This window comes from Ahaetulla prasina, chromosome 13 (genome assembly GCF_028640845.1).
Source record: "Ahaetulla prasina isolate Xishuangbanna chromosome 13, ASM2864084v1, whole genome shotgun sequence".
In the NCBI taxonomy this organism is placed as follows: Eukaryota; Metazoa; Chordata; class Lepidosauria; order Squamata; family Colubridae; genus Ahaetulla; species Ahaetulla prasina.
The window spans coordinates 11,628,340-11,644,841 of NC_080551.1; the positions used below are offsets into that span (position 1 = coordinate 11,628,340).

The window sequence follows — 16,502 nt, forward strand, 5'->3', positions numbered from 1 at the left end:
TTTATTTATTTATTTATTTATTTATTTATTTATGAACATTTATATAGCCGCCTACTCACTCATGGCTTCTCTAGGCGACTTTTAAAAAATAAAAACACAACGTAGCAAAAGCACTTAGACTTATATAGCACGTCTTCACAGTGCTTTTACAGCCCTCTCTAAGCTGTTTACAGAGTCAGCCTTCACCATGGCTCCTGAAGAAATAAAAATAATAAATAATAATAAAATAATAACCACCTTTATCCCCTGGCGACAATGCACATTCAAATCAGCCATTTAATGGGCTTCATCCTACTCTGGATTGGCAAAACCAAGTCTTCAGGGCCTTCCGAAACGGTGTCAGGGTGGGAGGCAGTCTAATTTCTGAGGGACGATGTTCTAAAGGGAGGGAGCCACCACAGAGAAGGCCTTTCTTCTGGGTCCCATCTGATGTGCCTCCTTAGAGGACGGGCCTTTGATAGTTTTTTGCTTTGTTCATTATTAAAACGACTTTGGTTAGGGCCTCTTCTACTTCTTGACAAGCTTTGGGCCAAACCATCATCGTCCATCTGGGTATCTCCAGTTGGTTGGACCACAATGCCATTATAATGGATGTTATACTCCCATCCAAAGAGCACCAGTTAGAGACAGTTGGAGAATGTGCCTGTTGTCTTTGCTGTGATTAGGTAGGAGAAGAGAAACCCCACATAATGTCGAACTGAGTACACAAGTGAACTTCTGAAGTTTTATGATATCCTCAGTCCTTGCATTTCTGAAGAGACACAGAAATTGTCCCTGAAAGTTTAACGCAAAGCTAGTAGAAACTAACATTTGTTGCCCAGTGGCTGATGAAAAAGCACTTTGTTTAAATAATGGAATTAGTAGCTTTATTTATTATGCGTTCATAACTTAAGCACAGTACAGACATAGAATTTTTTAAAAAGAGTTCATAAAATGATATAGTGAATGGAAATCTTTGTTACAGTCCAAGATCAGTAGATAATAAAACTCAGTAATATGAAACAGATTACACATATGTACAGAAAGACACCAATATATGTAATTGATAGGTGCAATTATAATTACATAATATAAAATAAGAACCCCTTAAATTAAATGGTCCATGACATGTACTTGTAATATATATATTATTTATATATCTATATGAAAGTAATATAATACAAAAGTATTATTAAATAGTCACAGCTCATTCTATTAGTAAATTCAGAACTGAGAGAAAGTCTATACAGTCACACAAGATGTACACGTTAGATTATATAAAATAAACTTACCTTGGAATACTATGCTTTTATGTAACTTTATGCCTCTCCAAAAGCCATACGTCAACCTAAAATCAATATTGTGCCTTGAAAAACCAAGCTATGCAAAATAAAAGGTATAGATTTGCAACAACAGACAAATGGGAAAGCTGTGTTTTCCCCAATGCATCATTTACCGGGTATTTATTTTCCTAAATGTAAAGGAATACACAGAATTTTGCTTCCGGGGAATATTTGCTAGTTGCTAGCTACTCCCAAGTAATCAGTATCATGGGAATGAACATGATAAATACTTAAGGGGTAGTATTCCACCACTACTGTCCATCCTCCCAGCTGCCTGCTGTTGGCTAAATTCTTATATTTGGATTCCTATAAAAAGGCAGGGATCCAGTGGAGCAAATAAGTTGATTAGCTATTGATAGCTAATTTCTCTCTCTTTTTCTTCTACAGCAGGTTCTCCAGAGCATAACTCAGCTTCACAGCTTGCTGGGCTTACTACAGGTAAGTGTTGAGAAAGAGGCAGGGAATAAGTCTCTTCTAGTGTGATCAAGCTGATCCAGTCTAATATTTCAGCTGAATAAGACACAAGAGATGCATTTAATTTCTTTCATTCACAGTCAGCAAGGCCTGGCAAACAGTCTTTCAAAGGAATATTTATCAACACAAACCTTATCTCACTTGGAAAGCTGACAGATAACTAGTTTCCAAACATAGTGTAAGGCAAAACTTGGCTTAGAGTATCTTAGAGTCACAAACAGAACTTTCCACTCTTGAAATGACTGAACGAACTAATTGTTTCCTGCAAAAGCCCACACCCTATTTGTTCCTCCTTTGTTTCCTATGGGAGGGGCCAATCACCTCCAAGGTGTGACTTTACTCCCAAGTCGACCCTGTTTCTTAGTTGTTCTTGTCTTCTGGCAGCTCTGGGCGTGCGCACAGTGGGAACAGGCTCCAGCTGTTCCTCTGCCTCACTGCTGTTATCTCCCTCTCTGCCTCTGATGCAGAGCCCTCATCCAAGCTTTCTCCAGCCTCCAGGACTGGCCCATGTTCCTCCCCAACCTCTTCACCGTCTGACTCTGCTGCCAGGTCTGCCGGCCGCCGGCAGGCCACAACAACCTTGAGCCCATCAGGATTGAACTCCAGACGGTGGGCAGAGTTAGCCTACAATACTGCATTCTTACCATTGTGCCACCCAGCGCCAGCAGTCAAAGATGTAGGTCCCAAATGGTCCCAACTGTTATGATCTGAAATAGACCCATTGACTTGTATGGTTTGGAATGATTTGCAATACATCCAGTTTTATTTTTTCTATTCATCTCTGTGGATCTTCTGCGGATCTGACTCTCATGGGTTCTTCGCAGGAATTTTAGCTCTAGTTTTGTGCTGCAAGCATAGGACCTTTGAAGAAAATTAATCAGCCTAATAGAAAACCTCTTCTTTCTTTCTTTCTTTCTTTCTTTCTTTCTTTCTTTCTTTCTTTCTTTCTTTCTTTCTTTCTTTTTTGCAGGCTGTTGTTGTGCAACAAGACACCTACATTGAAGACCAGAAGCTGCTGCTCACTGAGAGGACCTTGAGCCGCATTTCCTTCCGACCCAACTCCTTGATTGAGCAGGAGAAGCAACGCAGCCTGGAGAAACAGCGGCAAGAGCTCGCCAATCTGCAGAAGCAGCAAGCCTTGCACCAGGAGGAAAGGAGGAAGAAAGAGAAGGAGTGGGAGGCCAGAGAGAAAGAGCTAACTGAGCGGGAATCTCAGCTGGGCCAGAGGGAAGAGCAGATCCAGAAAGGGCAGCACAGCCTGGAGAAGGAGCGGGAAGAGCTGCAGCAAAAGAAAGCAGCCTACCAACTCGATCTGGAACGTCTCCGGACGGCCCAGAAGCAGCTGGAGAAGGAAAAGGAGCAATTGAAGAGGGAAATGGAGCAACTATCTCAACCTCAGATGGAACCCAATGTCAAACCGGTAATTGCTTCTTTGCACCTGTACGTTTTTCCGGCATCAAATTAAGGAGGCTGGTGGAAGATCTGAAGATGTAGAGGTTCTAGATCACTCATTTTCAAATTATGTTTGCGGACCCTTCTGTTGAACCCATTGAGGTGTCTTCTTCAGAAGATCAGTAATGCTTTTCTTCCACAACAGTTTGTGTTGCAGTACTGATTTTCTTGTGCAGTACACGATCCCAGATAGGAATTCTCAAATCACTTCGATTCAATTCTGAAAGCCACTTTTTTTTAATCTAAGCGATTTTATCCATGTTGTGATGTTCTCTGATTTTCTCCTTATGTATATAGTAGCCACAGTACCACAACTATTAACAGTGGATATCTGCAGGAGAATGTGAATCTTTTCCCTGATAGTACCCTGGCCACGCAGATGAAGACTTCCTAATATTATTCAACATTGGTTTGGTTTCCTTGTGGTGTTTTAACCTATGGCTACTATTACTTATTGCTGCATTTATTGTTTTATTTTTATTTATTTTACATCGGGGGTTTTTTTAACATGCTTTATAGTGCCAGGGAACCAAGGGTGTTAGGGAACTTAGAATAGAATAACAGAGTTGGAAGGGATCTTGGAGGTCTTCTAGTCCAACCCCTGCTTAGGCAAGAAACCCTACACTACTATCAGACAAATGGTTATCCAACCTCTTCATAAAAACTTCCAGTGTTGGAGCATTCACAACTTCTGGAGGCAAGTTGTTCCACTGATTAATTGTTCTGATTGTCAGGACATTTCTCCTTAGTTCTAAGTTGCTTCTCTCTTTGATGAGTTTCTATCCATTGCTTCTTGTTCTGCCCTCAGGTGCTTTGGAGAATAGCTTGACTCCCTCTTCTTTGTGGCTTAGTACTTTAAACAACCTAGCAGAAGGGAAGGTAACAGCGTTCCGTGCGCCTTTGGCATTGAGTCATGCCGGCCACATGACCACGGAGATGTCTTTGGACAGCCCTGGCTCTTCGGCTTTGAAACGGAGATGAGCACCGCCCCCTAGAGTCGGGAATAACTAGCACATATGTGCGAGGGGAACCTTTACCTTTACCTTACTTTAAACATGTAATAAATGCAAACATGAACAATCCGTTACCATACCTATTTCTTGTTTCTCTTGTGTCTTCCAGAATCCCAATCAACATGCCAAAATGAGCAGAACTCCTTCCCTTCTTCCCACGGAGGACTTGCCTTCTAGACAGTTGTGTTCCTCGTTGCCCAAAGGACACTTGGATACAGAACTTTCTGCCTCATCCAAAAGGAACAGTCTTTCAAGGACGAATAAAGAGAAGAGCTCTTTTCATTTGCTCGGCACTACAACATCAGGCCAAACCAACAAGCCAACTGAAGGACCTGGGCAGATACCCAACCGCCTCTTTGGCTTAGCCAAGCCGAAGGAGAAGAAGGAGAAGAAGAAGAAGAGCAAAAGGGATCGTTCCCAGACTTCTGGTAAGCACAGGGTGGGCTTGATGTTTCTAAGGGTTGCTCTCTGAAGTGCACAACTAAGGATGGAAACCAGTGGTGAAATCCGAACTGGTTTGGTACCGGTTCACTGACCGCACATGCGTGCTGCGTGCCAAATGCGTGTTGTGTGTGCATGCGCAGTGTGCCCCAAAAGGAGGCTTGGGAAGGTAAGTAGAACAGCGGGGGATGGGGGATCAGCTGTGCCGCGTGATTTAGCTTCTCTAGAAAGCAGGATTTCCAAAGTTAAACCCTGCAGCACAGCTGATCGTTGGAAATACTGATTCAGAAGAACTGGTAGCTTTTTTTTACTACTGGTTCACCTGAACCGGTAGTTTTTGTCACTATCGGTTCACCTGAATCGGAGCAAACCGGTAGCATTTCACCCCTGATGGAAACATCTCATACCAGATTGCTTGCTTCTGGTCCAGATCTGAATCTTGTCTGCTGATCAGTAGGCAACAACAGTAGGGATGTCTAGAAAGAATAAGCTTGTGGCCTCCCTCAACCGAAAGAGGGACAGTATAGTTGTAAAGCTGAAGTGATTGAAGACAAGCTTATTCAAGTCCACCCTCAGTTAGAAGGTCCTTAGCTGTGTTGCAGTGAATAAATATTTGAGACGGCTCCCACATTGACAAAAATGCATCAAAAAGGTCATTTTGCTGTGATAGCATGTACAACTGAAACTTGATGTTTTTGTGAGTTGTTCTGTTTATGTAGGAGAAGGAACAGCAGACGTGGGGGCCGAGTCAAAGGAGGAATCAGCCTTGAGTCTCTTTGTTCCCACTAATGGTCTTAAGTCCAACCGCTCTTGAATTTCGTTAAAAATTACTTAACACCAATACAGTACTGACCATTAGTTGACTACATTCCTATGCATAGATATGAACAATACATCAATTTAATTAGAACGTAACATGTGGCCCTGATTTCTTTCGATCTTTCCCACTTGGGAGTTTGTACATTTTAAGGAATGCCCCTTAAAGGCAGCAATTTTTAGACATGTGATTCCAATGAGATCAACGTATTTTACGGCAGGGTTAGACATCATTCATGCAGATCCCACATTTAAATAAAAGAGGTGGGAATATGTAAATAAGTAAACGATCTGTAATTGAGTATTCCAATTCCAGGATAATTTTGGAGTAAATTAAACCAGACTTAGGGAAAAGTAGAACGTGGGATTGAGTGAGCGGAATATGATGGGTATGCAAGACATGACACCAGATAAAGGGAGCTTAGCCTAACTCCTGCTCAGAGTAGTCCAGACAAATAAGAATTCTTACCTTCCCCTGAACTACAGTTATCTTATCTAGCAAGTTGGAAGGGGTAAAATTTGACAGTAGTAGAGATGATGCCACCCAGAGGTGGTATTCAGACGGTTCAGACCAGTTCAGACAAACTGGTAGCAGAGATTGCCGGGGTGGGCGCGCCCCCCCACCCACCCACCCTGGCTCTATGCCATCCTATTTAGGCACATTTTTGAGGCATGTGCGAAAGGTGCCCATGTGCATGGCAAAGGGCATGCGTGGAAGGCATGCGTGCAAAGCGAGCGTGCATACACACAGAAAGCGAGCGTGCTTACGTGCGCGGCAAACTGATGGTAGCAAAATGTGAAATCCACCGCTGATGCCATCCCATGTTGGTTTTGCTTTTGAACTTATACTTTGAAGGGTGATGCCAGTGTGCTAATAGAAGCATGAATTTAAAAGGAAAAAAATAATCTTCGGTTCTAATATGAAGTGAAAGCGTTTGCAGATGCATTTACACTTTGTTTTTTCTGATATCAAAAAGAAGGAAAGTCTGCTGACTATGGCAATATGCAAAACCGTTTAACTGATTGACCTTGCGTGGACAGCTGGGCAGGATTTGCATGAGGTGAAGTCTTGGGAGGGTCATTTCAGTTGTAGGGACTCTTGGGTGTTGATTGTCAGGGTTCTGGATGCTGTAATTAAATTGTGAGCCTCGAGCCAAGCTTCAAAAGAAATCCAGTTATTTATTAGGAGCTTCATGTCAGCAAGTTCCCAAGTGAAGCCAACTCTGACCCCATGTAATTTACGCCCCAACCATGACCCTGTTTCCCCCTTCCCCCAGGGTGTGTCATCAATCACATTCGCCAACAGAGCAATTTCAAGGGTTGTAGAGATCACTCCCCTCCAGCTGCTGTGGGTAATCCTGGGAGACAGCCTTGAGAGAGAGATGTCTGGAATGTGCTTTTGTCTTTGGCTGCCGTGCTTCTTCGTCGGTTTCCCATCCCCCCCCCACTTGCCTATGGCAACTCGAAAGCAGGCCAGGGATGCTATGTGAGTTGACATTGATATTATTTTGATTTCTTTTTTTTTTTCCCTAGATGCTCACTCTCCAGAAGGAGCACCAGAAAGCGAGGAGATCTTTTGCTGATCCCATGTCTTGTCTCCAGCCAGGCCCCTTCCAGATCTGCCCTACAGTGAGAGGCCAAAGAATCGAACAACTCTTCTTTATTCTAGAACTATTGAACTATGTTGGGCTTTATCACTTTTCACTCCTACACAATCCACTGTCCATTCCCACTTCTGGATCTTCTTGAATACGTCACATCTGAAAACATGTCCACAAGGGCAAGAGGAGGAGGAGCAACCACAATGAAGAACTGTGGATACAGCCAAACTGGGCAGGCTCAGTTTGGGTTCAATGTGATCTGAAGAGCTCTTATTCTTAGTCACAATGCTAGTTTGTGACTTGCCTAGGCAGATATTCCTTTCTTTCCTTTTCATCTTTAAGAACAGGGAATTTGTGAACAAGGGCAACAACTCCCACCTTCTCTTAGGAAACCACCACAAAAATCAAAAACCTTCTATAGGGGGGAAAAAAAAGATGTGACTCTTTACCCAGTGTTTCTACACTGGTCTATATAGATGTAATGTATACCCACGTCTATACATACTTAACTCAATATATAGATATATACACACTCACAAATAAATGTAGCTCCGTATCCTTTGGATATGCCGTATGTCTGTACAGAAAAGCTAAGGAACTTTAGACGTACCCTAATGGGGTTGGCAGATATGCAAGTTCAGGGATTGATTGGGTCAGGGCTACACAGCCTCTCTTGGTTTGAGTTGCAAAGTTGGCCTTCCACGTAGGGACTGTTTTGAAGTGGAAGGGCCCCTTAAAGCAAGATTCCTGGGGAATGGTTGAAGCATATTGTCAAGAGGCAGGAAATATATATATATATAATGGATTGGAACCAACCTAGACTGGAGAGGTGAAATGGGGCCATTGTCGGAAATTAGAAAACCCGCTCTAGAAGTCATCTCAGAAGAGTTACGAAGGAAAAGCTGAAATTGCCCTGAATTTCCATGGAATTGTGAGGTACATCCTAACTGCCTCCATGGGATAAGTCTACCTAAGGAAGAAGCAACACCCATTGAGTTGGCTATGCAGCTGAAGAATCTGAAGAGGATACAGACTCAAACCAAATTCTCTGTTCCTGCTTCCCCAGCTTCTCCTCCCAAACTCCTGTACACATTTTTTCCCCGGTTTCATTGTATCGTCTCGCTAGAAACTATGTTGAGGAAGTGGGTGACTGTCATCAGGGTGAAAGAGTTGTGATAGGAGAAGTACAATTATAGTGGTTTGGTAGAATTTCTTTCACTTGGATTAAAGAGAACCCTCCCCCCCCCCCGCCCCAATGCCCTTGAACGTAACTTTCCAGATTGGATAGATTTGTTGCTTTAAGAATTGTAGAGTTCCCATCTCAATGCTATCATGTGTTTTGAGTGAGGACAAACCATCATTCTTGTGGTGGCGGTGCCAGGAGTTGAAAAATGTATGTAAATGTACAGACACCCCAAAAGTTTTTGCTGCAAACCTGCTCCTCCCAATCGCTCCTTTTTAAAGACTTGCCTTAATTCATGGGTAGAGAAAAATGATCTCTTCCTGATTTACCCAAGGGCAACCAGACCTCCATCAACGATCAACACGTAAAATGTATATTTGGGTTTTTTTTGCATATGTGAATAGTCATCGATTGGTTTCAGAAAATAAGTCCTCTGAATTTGGTCTCCTCAGCATGGAATGTAAGGAAGTGATTTGCTTTCACCTGCAAATGGATATTATTGGTCTCCTCATCTGGTCGGCCAAAGAGAAGGGAATGTCCCTCTCTCATTGGCCTTGTTTAGAAAAGCATGTGGGTGCTTTGCTCCAGCCAAAGGGAGCAGGTGAGAAAATGGATCGTTTTCCCTTGAATCATTCACGCCAATGGTAGATGTAATTCTCAGGTCTGCCTTCCTTCCTTTCCTCCCAAGTGTAACCCTGTAGGATCATCTGGCCCATCGTAGTGCGTAGTAGGGAGTTCTATCCCGTCCCAGGAATTTAAATTTAATCTCCTCTCCTTCTCCCCTCACATTAGTGACCAGAGGCAAGGAATTCTAGCATGGTGAGAAAGGAGAACCAAAATGCAGCTCCGTTTGATGATTTGGGATGAGTATAGAAGGACATCCTTGTAGTTGCAAATCTTTACAACCCACTCTCCCCACATCGCCCAGAGATTATTCTGATAGGCTGAGCAAATAGCCAAGGAATCTGTTTAGCTTTAAAGCTTGGGGGGGAAAAACAGATTTAGTTATCCCACTCCTTCAAAGAAGGTTTTGCACTATTGTTCCACCCTCGTGTTCTGTCTTTTAGAACATCTCCGGAGCCATTTTCACACACCAACCGATTTTGCAAAACCAGGAAAAAAAAGGAAAAAAAAAATCTTCTATGAGTGTGCCTTTACATATGTAGATGATCTCTGGGGATCTGGCTGAATCTGATGTTCTCTGAAAAAGAAATTCATGCTGTCCAAAAACAAAGCCAGAGGCAGCTAGGAGAATTTAATTTCTTATATTTTTTTATTTTTATTACCACAATTGTTATGTGATATTTGTTCTGAGTTGCAAGCTGGGCTTGCGTTGGAAAAAAAAAATCTTTCTGTTTGTTTGAAAGAAGTCTGGATTTTTAAAAAATGACAAAATGTTTACTTGGGATTGTCTGTTTTTGCTTTATTTTTAAGCTGGGCTTATGAAGCCTAAAGAATGTTTGTTTGTTTGTGTGTTGGCGTGTTGGTGTGCATCTGTGCTTCTTCTTCTTCGTTATTGTTGTTGCTACTACTACTTGTGTAAATATATCATGGATTACTGATGTGCTATTTGAATAAAACCAGCATTAAATGCTATCAACCACTGCTAGGAAAGAACCGCTCACGCTCAGCAATCTCTTGGCCAAAGCAAACTTAAGATGCTAAGACGGGTGGCTGGCTCTTTGCAGAAGAATGAAGATGGGTTGAAACTGGAGTCAGTTCACACTGTGTGAATGCTTACTCCACTGTCATGGGTGCTAAAGAGGAATGGCAGGTTTTGGGGGGAAAAAAACCTTCATAACTGCCAAGGAACATCTTTGCTGCACCCAAAAGCGCTTGAGTTTGACAAGTTTACTTCTTCCTGCAATGGAATTCAATCTTAAGTTTTGAAGAGAGTTTAATTTAGTTTAATTTTGTATTCTTCCTCTCGGCAATGCACGGTGTGAGTGCAGAGATGCAAAATTGGGGGAAAGAGAAAAAAAGAGATACCAGTTGATGCCGAAAGCTCTTAGCCAAAATCTCCGCTGCCATTCTTCCTTTTTCGTCACAGAATACCATGTATAACCCAATCGAGATGGATTTATATATTTCAAGGAAATCTGTGGGTATTATGAGTTCTTTATATCTTGTTCGTTTCCTGTTTGGCTAGATTATGGTTGGTTACTGTGATGAGTTCTTTTTGGCAAGGATTGTGTGCACTAGCATCACAAATTATATGACAATGTATTTCTCTCACTTGAATTCCTCCCGCTTCTTTCCATAGGCTTTTGAGAAGGTACCAAATTGCGTGTTTCCTATTGAAATATATCTCGAAAAGGAAAAGAAAAACCTTTAAAAATAAAAAAAATGTACATCAATGGAGAGTCAAAAGGAAAAAAAATTGTTATATATTCATTTGTAATTATGTAAAAAAATATAAGTTAGGTTTACGATTGTAAATTTTTAATTTCCCATGCTGTAATTTGCAAAAATGAAAAAAAAACACCAGATTTTCATAATCTTTTATTTATCTACCTTTCTTGCTACGGAAAAACAACTCTTGTAAAAAGTTAAATTTCCCTACCCCTTTAAAATAAATGTTGATTCTAAGTCAGATGAGTTTTTGCTTGCTGGCCCCTATATATCTGCATCTCTCTGTGTGTTATTTTCTCACTCTTTTCAGATTGAAACTGTTGGATGGAAGAAAAAAAAACACCAAGGAATAAGTTGCTTTATTTCGTACTCAGAACAGAAGAAGGAAAGCCTGTTTGGTGACAGAATAAATGTAAATATGTTTTTGTGCTGCACTGAATAGAGATGTAATCCCCCCCCCAAAAAAAAATTGAATTAAAGGAAGAAAAGAGAGTCTAAGAGGTTGAGGAGTAGGGGAGTCAGTACCTTTGGGAAATACTGAAATATAGATAGTTTACAATAATACAGTACAGTACAGTAAAATAATACAATACAATATAGTACTTCAATTCAAATTCTTGGCCTAGTGTGATTGGACACACAAGGAATTTGTCTTTGATGTACATGCTCTCAGTGTACATAAAAAGAAAAGATACATTCATCAAGAATCATAAAGTACAGCACTTCATGATAGTCATAGGGTACAAATAAGTAAACAGGAAACAACATCAATATCAATCGTAAGGATACAAGCAACAAAGTTACAGTCATACAGTCATAAGTGAGAGGAGATGGGTGATAGGAACGATGAGAAGATTAATAGCAATAGTTGTGCAGACTTAGTAAATATTTGACAGTGTTGAGGGAATTATTTGTTTAGCAGAGTGATGGCGTTCAGGAAAAAACTGTTCTTGTGTCTAGTTGTTCTGGTGTGCAGTGCTTTATAGTGTCTAGGAGTTGAAACAGTTTATGTCCAGGATGTGAGGGGTCTGTAAATATTTTTACAGCCCTCTTTTTGACTCATGCAGTATACAGGTCCTCAATGGAAGGCAGGTTATCTGTCCCTCCCAACAGATGTAAATAAATGGATGCTTCTTCCAATATCTTCTATTCTCAGTGTTTTAAAGGAACAAGAACAACCTCTTTACTCAGTCAAGGAAATTAGACAAGTCTATAAAGAAGAACTTGTGGGCGTGAGGTGGGGAGTCACTCTGGAGAAAGAAATGATTTCTAGCTGCAACAGTTACACCGTGCAGCTAATCCTTGGGAATTCTATAATGGCAATAAATTGTCTTATGTAATCTGTTTTCACCTGTTCCGTAACTTTGTACAGAGTAAAAGCTGCAGCATGTGAACACTTTTCTTAAGATCAGAAAACATTTAGGAGAAAATATTGAGGAGATGAGTCATCTGTTTTCCCCCCACTCCCCAGTGTTCTCAGAAAAAAATGGTTATAAAAATGCCGTTGATCCCCCCACTTAGAATGTTTCTCAACCCCCCCCCCAATCTCTAGCACTGAATCGCGAAGAGGTGAGTGATTTTCCTTGCTTTTTAGATATAGGTAAAATAATCAGTGTCTTCCTTGCACTGGTGATGGGCTGTCTTTCCCAACTTGGTGTCCATGAGTGAGTGGGGACATCATCCTTTCCACTCCTGCTGACCAGCAATGGATTCATTCTAGACAAGCAAATGTCAACTCTTGCTTGAAAACATCCAGCCGGGAGAATCCACCAATGTTCTAAACCAGGGTTCTCCAACCTCTGGTCCAGGGGTGAAATGCTCCCAGTTTGGACTGGATTACCCGATCCGGTAGCAGTGGCGGAGGGTGATTCGGAGAACCATGAGCAAAAATCTCTGCCTGCCCTCCATGCCCAGCTGAGCCGCGCGCAATCAGTGTAGTTGGTTTTTTTTTTAATTTTAAAAGCATTTTTTCTTCCGCCGAAAAAATGCTTTTAACAGGCTCTGGTAATCCCAGCTGAGTTGCCTGATCATCAGAGGCTTTTCTTTTCTTTTAAAGGCAAAAAAAATGCTTTTAAAAGAAAAGAAAAGCCTCTGACGATCAGGCAACTCAGCTGGGATCGTCAGAGGAGCCTTTTAAAAGCATTTTTTACAACCTCTTCGGCCAAAGAGGTTGTAGAAAAAATGCTTTTAAAAGTAAAAAAAAAAAGGTTGGCCATGCCCACCCAGTTACATTAACCTCCCCCAAGTCACGCCCATAGAATCTGTAGTACACATTTTACATTTCACCACTGCTCTGGTCCATGGGCCAACTGGTCTATGGCATGCCAGGAACTGGTCCGCGCAAACAAAAGAAGTTCCATCCACAGGATGCAGACAGCATGCAAAACCACATTCCCACCAGTCTGTGGCAAACCCTTTCTCCATGGAACCAGACTCTGGTGCCCTAAAGGTTGGAGACCACAGTTCTAAAGAGTTTCTCTGTTTAACAGAGCTTACAGTCAAGCAACTTTTTTTTTATCATTCCGAACCTGAATTTCCTAACTTATTTGGTTTCATTGGTACTTTTTTTAAAATTATTTATTTCTTTTGTCACAACAGTATACACAAACAATTGTCATAGATAAAACAACATGTATTGAAGAAAATATATAAGTAAAAATATGCATCAACTATATTAATTTGATATAATGAAGGGAACAATAGGACAGGAACGGTAGGCACTATTGTGCTCTTATGCACGCCCCTTATAGTCCTCTTAGGAATGGGGTGAGGTCAATAGTAGACAGTTTTTGGTTGAAGATTTTGGGATTTTGAGTATTACTTGTCTTATCAATTTTTTTTATTATTATTATTATTATTATTATTATTATTATTATTATTATTATTATTATTATTTTATTAATTTTATTATTTATTACTTGTCTTATCAATTCCAACAGAGAATGGGGGACATGTTTACCTACATAGGCTGCTGTTGCATCTCCCTTTAATCCAGGGGTCACCAACCTTTCGAATCTCAGGGACCACTAAATTCATAACTTTAAATCCTGTGGACCACTAATATGATCTGCCTAATGACCTCCTGGGTGGGCATGGCTAGGTGGTCATGTGACTGGATGGACGTGGCCAACTCAGTGTCACTCATGTCAAGGGGCACCTCGCCAGCCTCTACTCGCCCCTCCCCTCCCAGCCACTCCTCGCCTCCCCGCCTGGGCTCCTTAGGGCCCCAACAGGAAGTCGTTGTTGGAGTTAAGCAGCCACCATGAGAAAGAGTTGGCAAAACAGCTCAATTTAATTGGATCTGACCGAGAAGGAGGCTCAGCAGAAGCACCTCACTGAGGACTAGGAGCATAGGCTTTCCAAGCAGAGGGAAGACCTGTGGGAGTGCAAGGCCAGGTAGTGGTGCCTGGAGGCTCAGCAGGCTGATGGTCAGCCAGTTCCAGGCCATGATGCAGTCCCATTGGAAGAATGCCCTCCAGCTTTTCACCATCAGTGGCATTTCCCTCCAGTCTTCACCCAAAGCCCCACACCAGGAGGCTGAAGCAGACCTCGTGTTGGAATTTCTCCCCCTCTCCGACCTGCACAAAAAGACCCTGAAGGGGGAGATTCTCTGCAGTAACACAAATGTTCATTGCACGTATCTGGCCCAGGGGCTGTAGTTTGAGGACTCCCGATTTAGTGCAATATAAAAAACGCAAATAATTTTTTGGTGGGCCACCAGTGATCCATGGACCACCGGTCGGTGACCGTTGCTTTAATCTATTCTGCAGGCCAATCATTGGTAGCTTCTTTAACCATTCCTCATATAGCTTGATCATCTCAGTTGTTTCCCTTTAACTTGGTTGGGAAAGGCTGGATTTTACACACCTGGGAAATGAGGTGGTTGGGTGAATGTGTTGGTGAAAAAAATCACAGATAACTGCCCAGTAAGGTGGTTGGGCCAGGAGTAAATGCACTTTTGTATGGGGGAATGCTCATGGGATGATGTGAACCATATCAGCTAAAGACTCGACAACTACACTTGTACAGTAGATTTGATCTTGGTTGAAGTTATTCTTGATTAGTTTTCTGTGTGTGTGTGGTTTAAGATGATGGGTGAAGCAAATCAGGTTGATTTATGGTACTAATCATATTGGTGTTACTAATCATATATGGTACTAATTTATTGATTTATTGTACTAATCAGGGACTTGGTTAATTTTTTTAAACCAGCCATTATTAGTGCAGTGATTAGAATGCAGTACTGCAGGCTAACTCACTGCTCACTGCCAGGAGTTCGATCCTGAACAACTTAAAGTTGACTCAGCCTTCCATTATCCCAACGTTGGTAAAATAAGGACCCAGATTATTGGGAGCAATAGACTGACTCTATAAACTGCTTAGAGAGGGCTATAAAGCACTATGAAGCGGTATATAAGTCTAAGTAAGTGCTATTGCTATTGTTACGTGACTGTACTAAGCATTTTCCTTATGAAGAGACAGTCCCTCAAGCCCAGTACATTTATTTGACATAACCTGCAAAGCTGAAATCCCCCCAGAAATCTAGTACGATGACACTTGAGATATTCTTTGCAATAATGACCATCAAGAAAAACAGTTCTGCACAATGCGCTGAAGAATGCAAGAGGCTGTTAGCCATAATTGAAAGGGCCCCAGCAATTTTAGCTAACGACCACTGAGATGCTAGGTACACCATATAATTTTCTTTAGAAGCAATATTTGACCAAATTCAAGATTTATATTCATTGGCCAAAACCCAAAACTACTTTTGCAATGAAACAAAATGTATTGACTTGACACAGGCAGCTACTCTGACCAGCCGTGGCTAATTTAGAAGTTAAAACAGATTCTGACTTGGTTAGTAATTAGATTGGGGTGAAATCCACCAGGTTCTGACAGGTTCTGGAGGAACGGTAGCGGAAATTTTGAGTAGTTCGGAGAACCGGCAAATGCCACCTCTGGCTGGCCCCAGAGTAGGGGGGGAATGGAGATTTTGCAATATCCTTCCCCTAGGAGTGGGGAGGAAATGGGGATTTTGTAATATCCTTCCCCTGCCATTCCCACCAAGCCCCAACACGCCCACCAAGCCACATCCACAGAACTGGTAGTAAAAAAAAATTGAATTTCACCACTGACTTAGATGGGACGGTATTAGGATGTCTGAGCACTTTAGATTGAGAAGTTGAAACAAACATTTTGGAAGAAACTAAGCAAATAACTTTACTACTGTGGTCAAGAAAACTGTATGGATGTGTTTGGGGTTTTTTAATATGGGGATTCAGCTGGTTGATCTCTTTAGGAGGTCAATATATATATATTCTGAGTATTTACATTTTTTTTCTTGGACAATTGACCTTGTACAATTGACCTTGTACAATTGACCTTGGACAATTGACCTTGGACAATTGACCTTGCCTTCCATTGAGGACCTGTATACTGCACGAATCAAGAAGAGGGCCGTGAAAATATTTGCAGATCCCTCGCATCCTGGACATAAACTGTTTCAACTCCTACCCTCAAAACGACGCTATAGAGCACTGCACACCAGAACAACTAGACACAAGAACAGTTTTTCCCCGAAGGCCATCACTCTGCTAAACAAATAATTCCCTCAACACTGTCAGACTATTTACTGAATCTGCACTACTATTAATCGTTTCATAGTTCCCATCACCAATCTCTTTCTACTTATGACTGTATGACTATAACTTGTTGCTGGCAATCCTTATGATTTATATTGATATATTGATCATCAATTGTGTTGTAAATGTTGTACCTTGATGAACGTATCTTTTCTTTTATGTACACTGAGAGCATATGCACCAAGACAAATTCCTTGTGTGTCCAA

At 41.5% G+C, this 16,502-nt stretch overlaps 1 protein-coding gene across 4 annotated transcripts in view; it reads left to right on the top strand.

Annotated features, from left to right (window-relative positions):
- AKAP13 (A-kinase anchoring protein 13) overlaps positions 1-7,690 on the top strand; it is a 138,337-nt gene extending 130,647 nt beyond the window's left edge. For all 4 annotated transcript variants that reach the window (XM_058156699.1, XM_058156697.1, XM_058156698.1 and 1 more), the window contains 4 exons: positions 1,710-1,760; positions 2,767-3,216; positions 4,371-4,689; positions 7,052-7,690. In XM_058156699.1, the coding sequence (XP_058012682.1) occupies positions 1,710-1,760; positions 2,767-3,216; positions 4,371-4,689; positions 7,052-7,101 (870 nt within the window). In that variant the 3' untranslated portion in view covers positions 7,102-7,690. The remainder of the gene's footprint in view (positions 1-1,709; positions 1,761-2,766; positions 3,217-4,370; positions 4,690-7,051) is intronic.
- Positions 7,691-16,502: the final 8,812 nt, after the last annotated feature.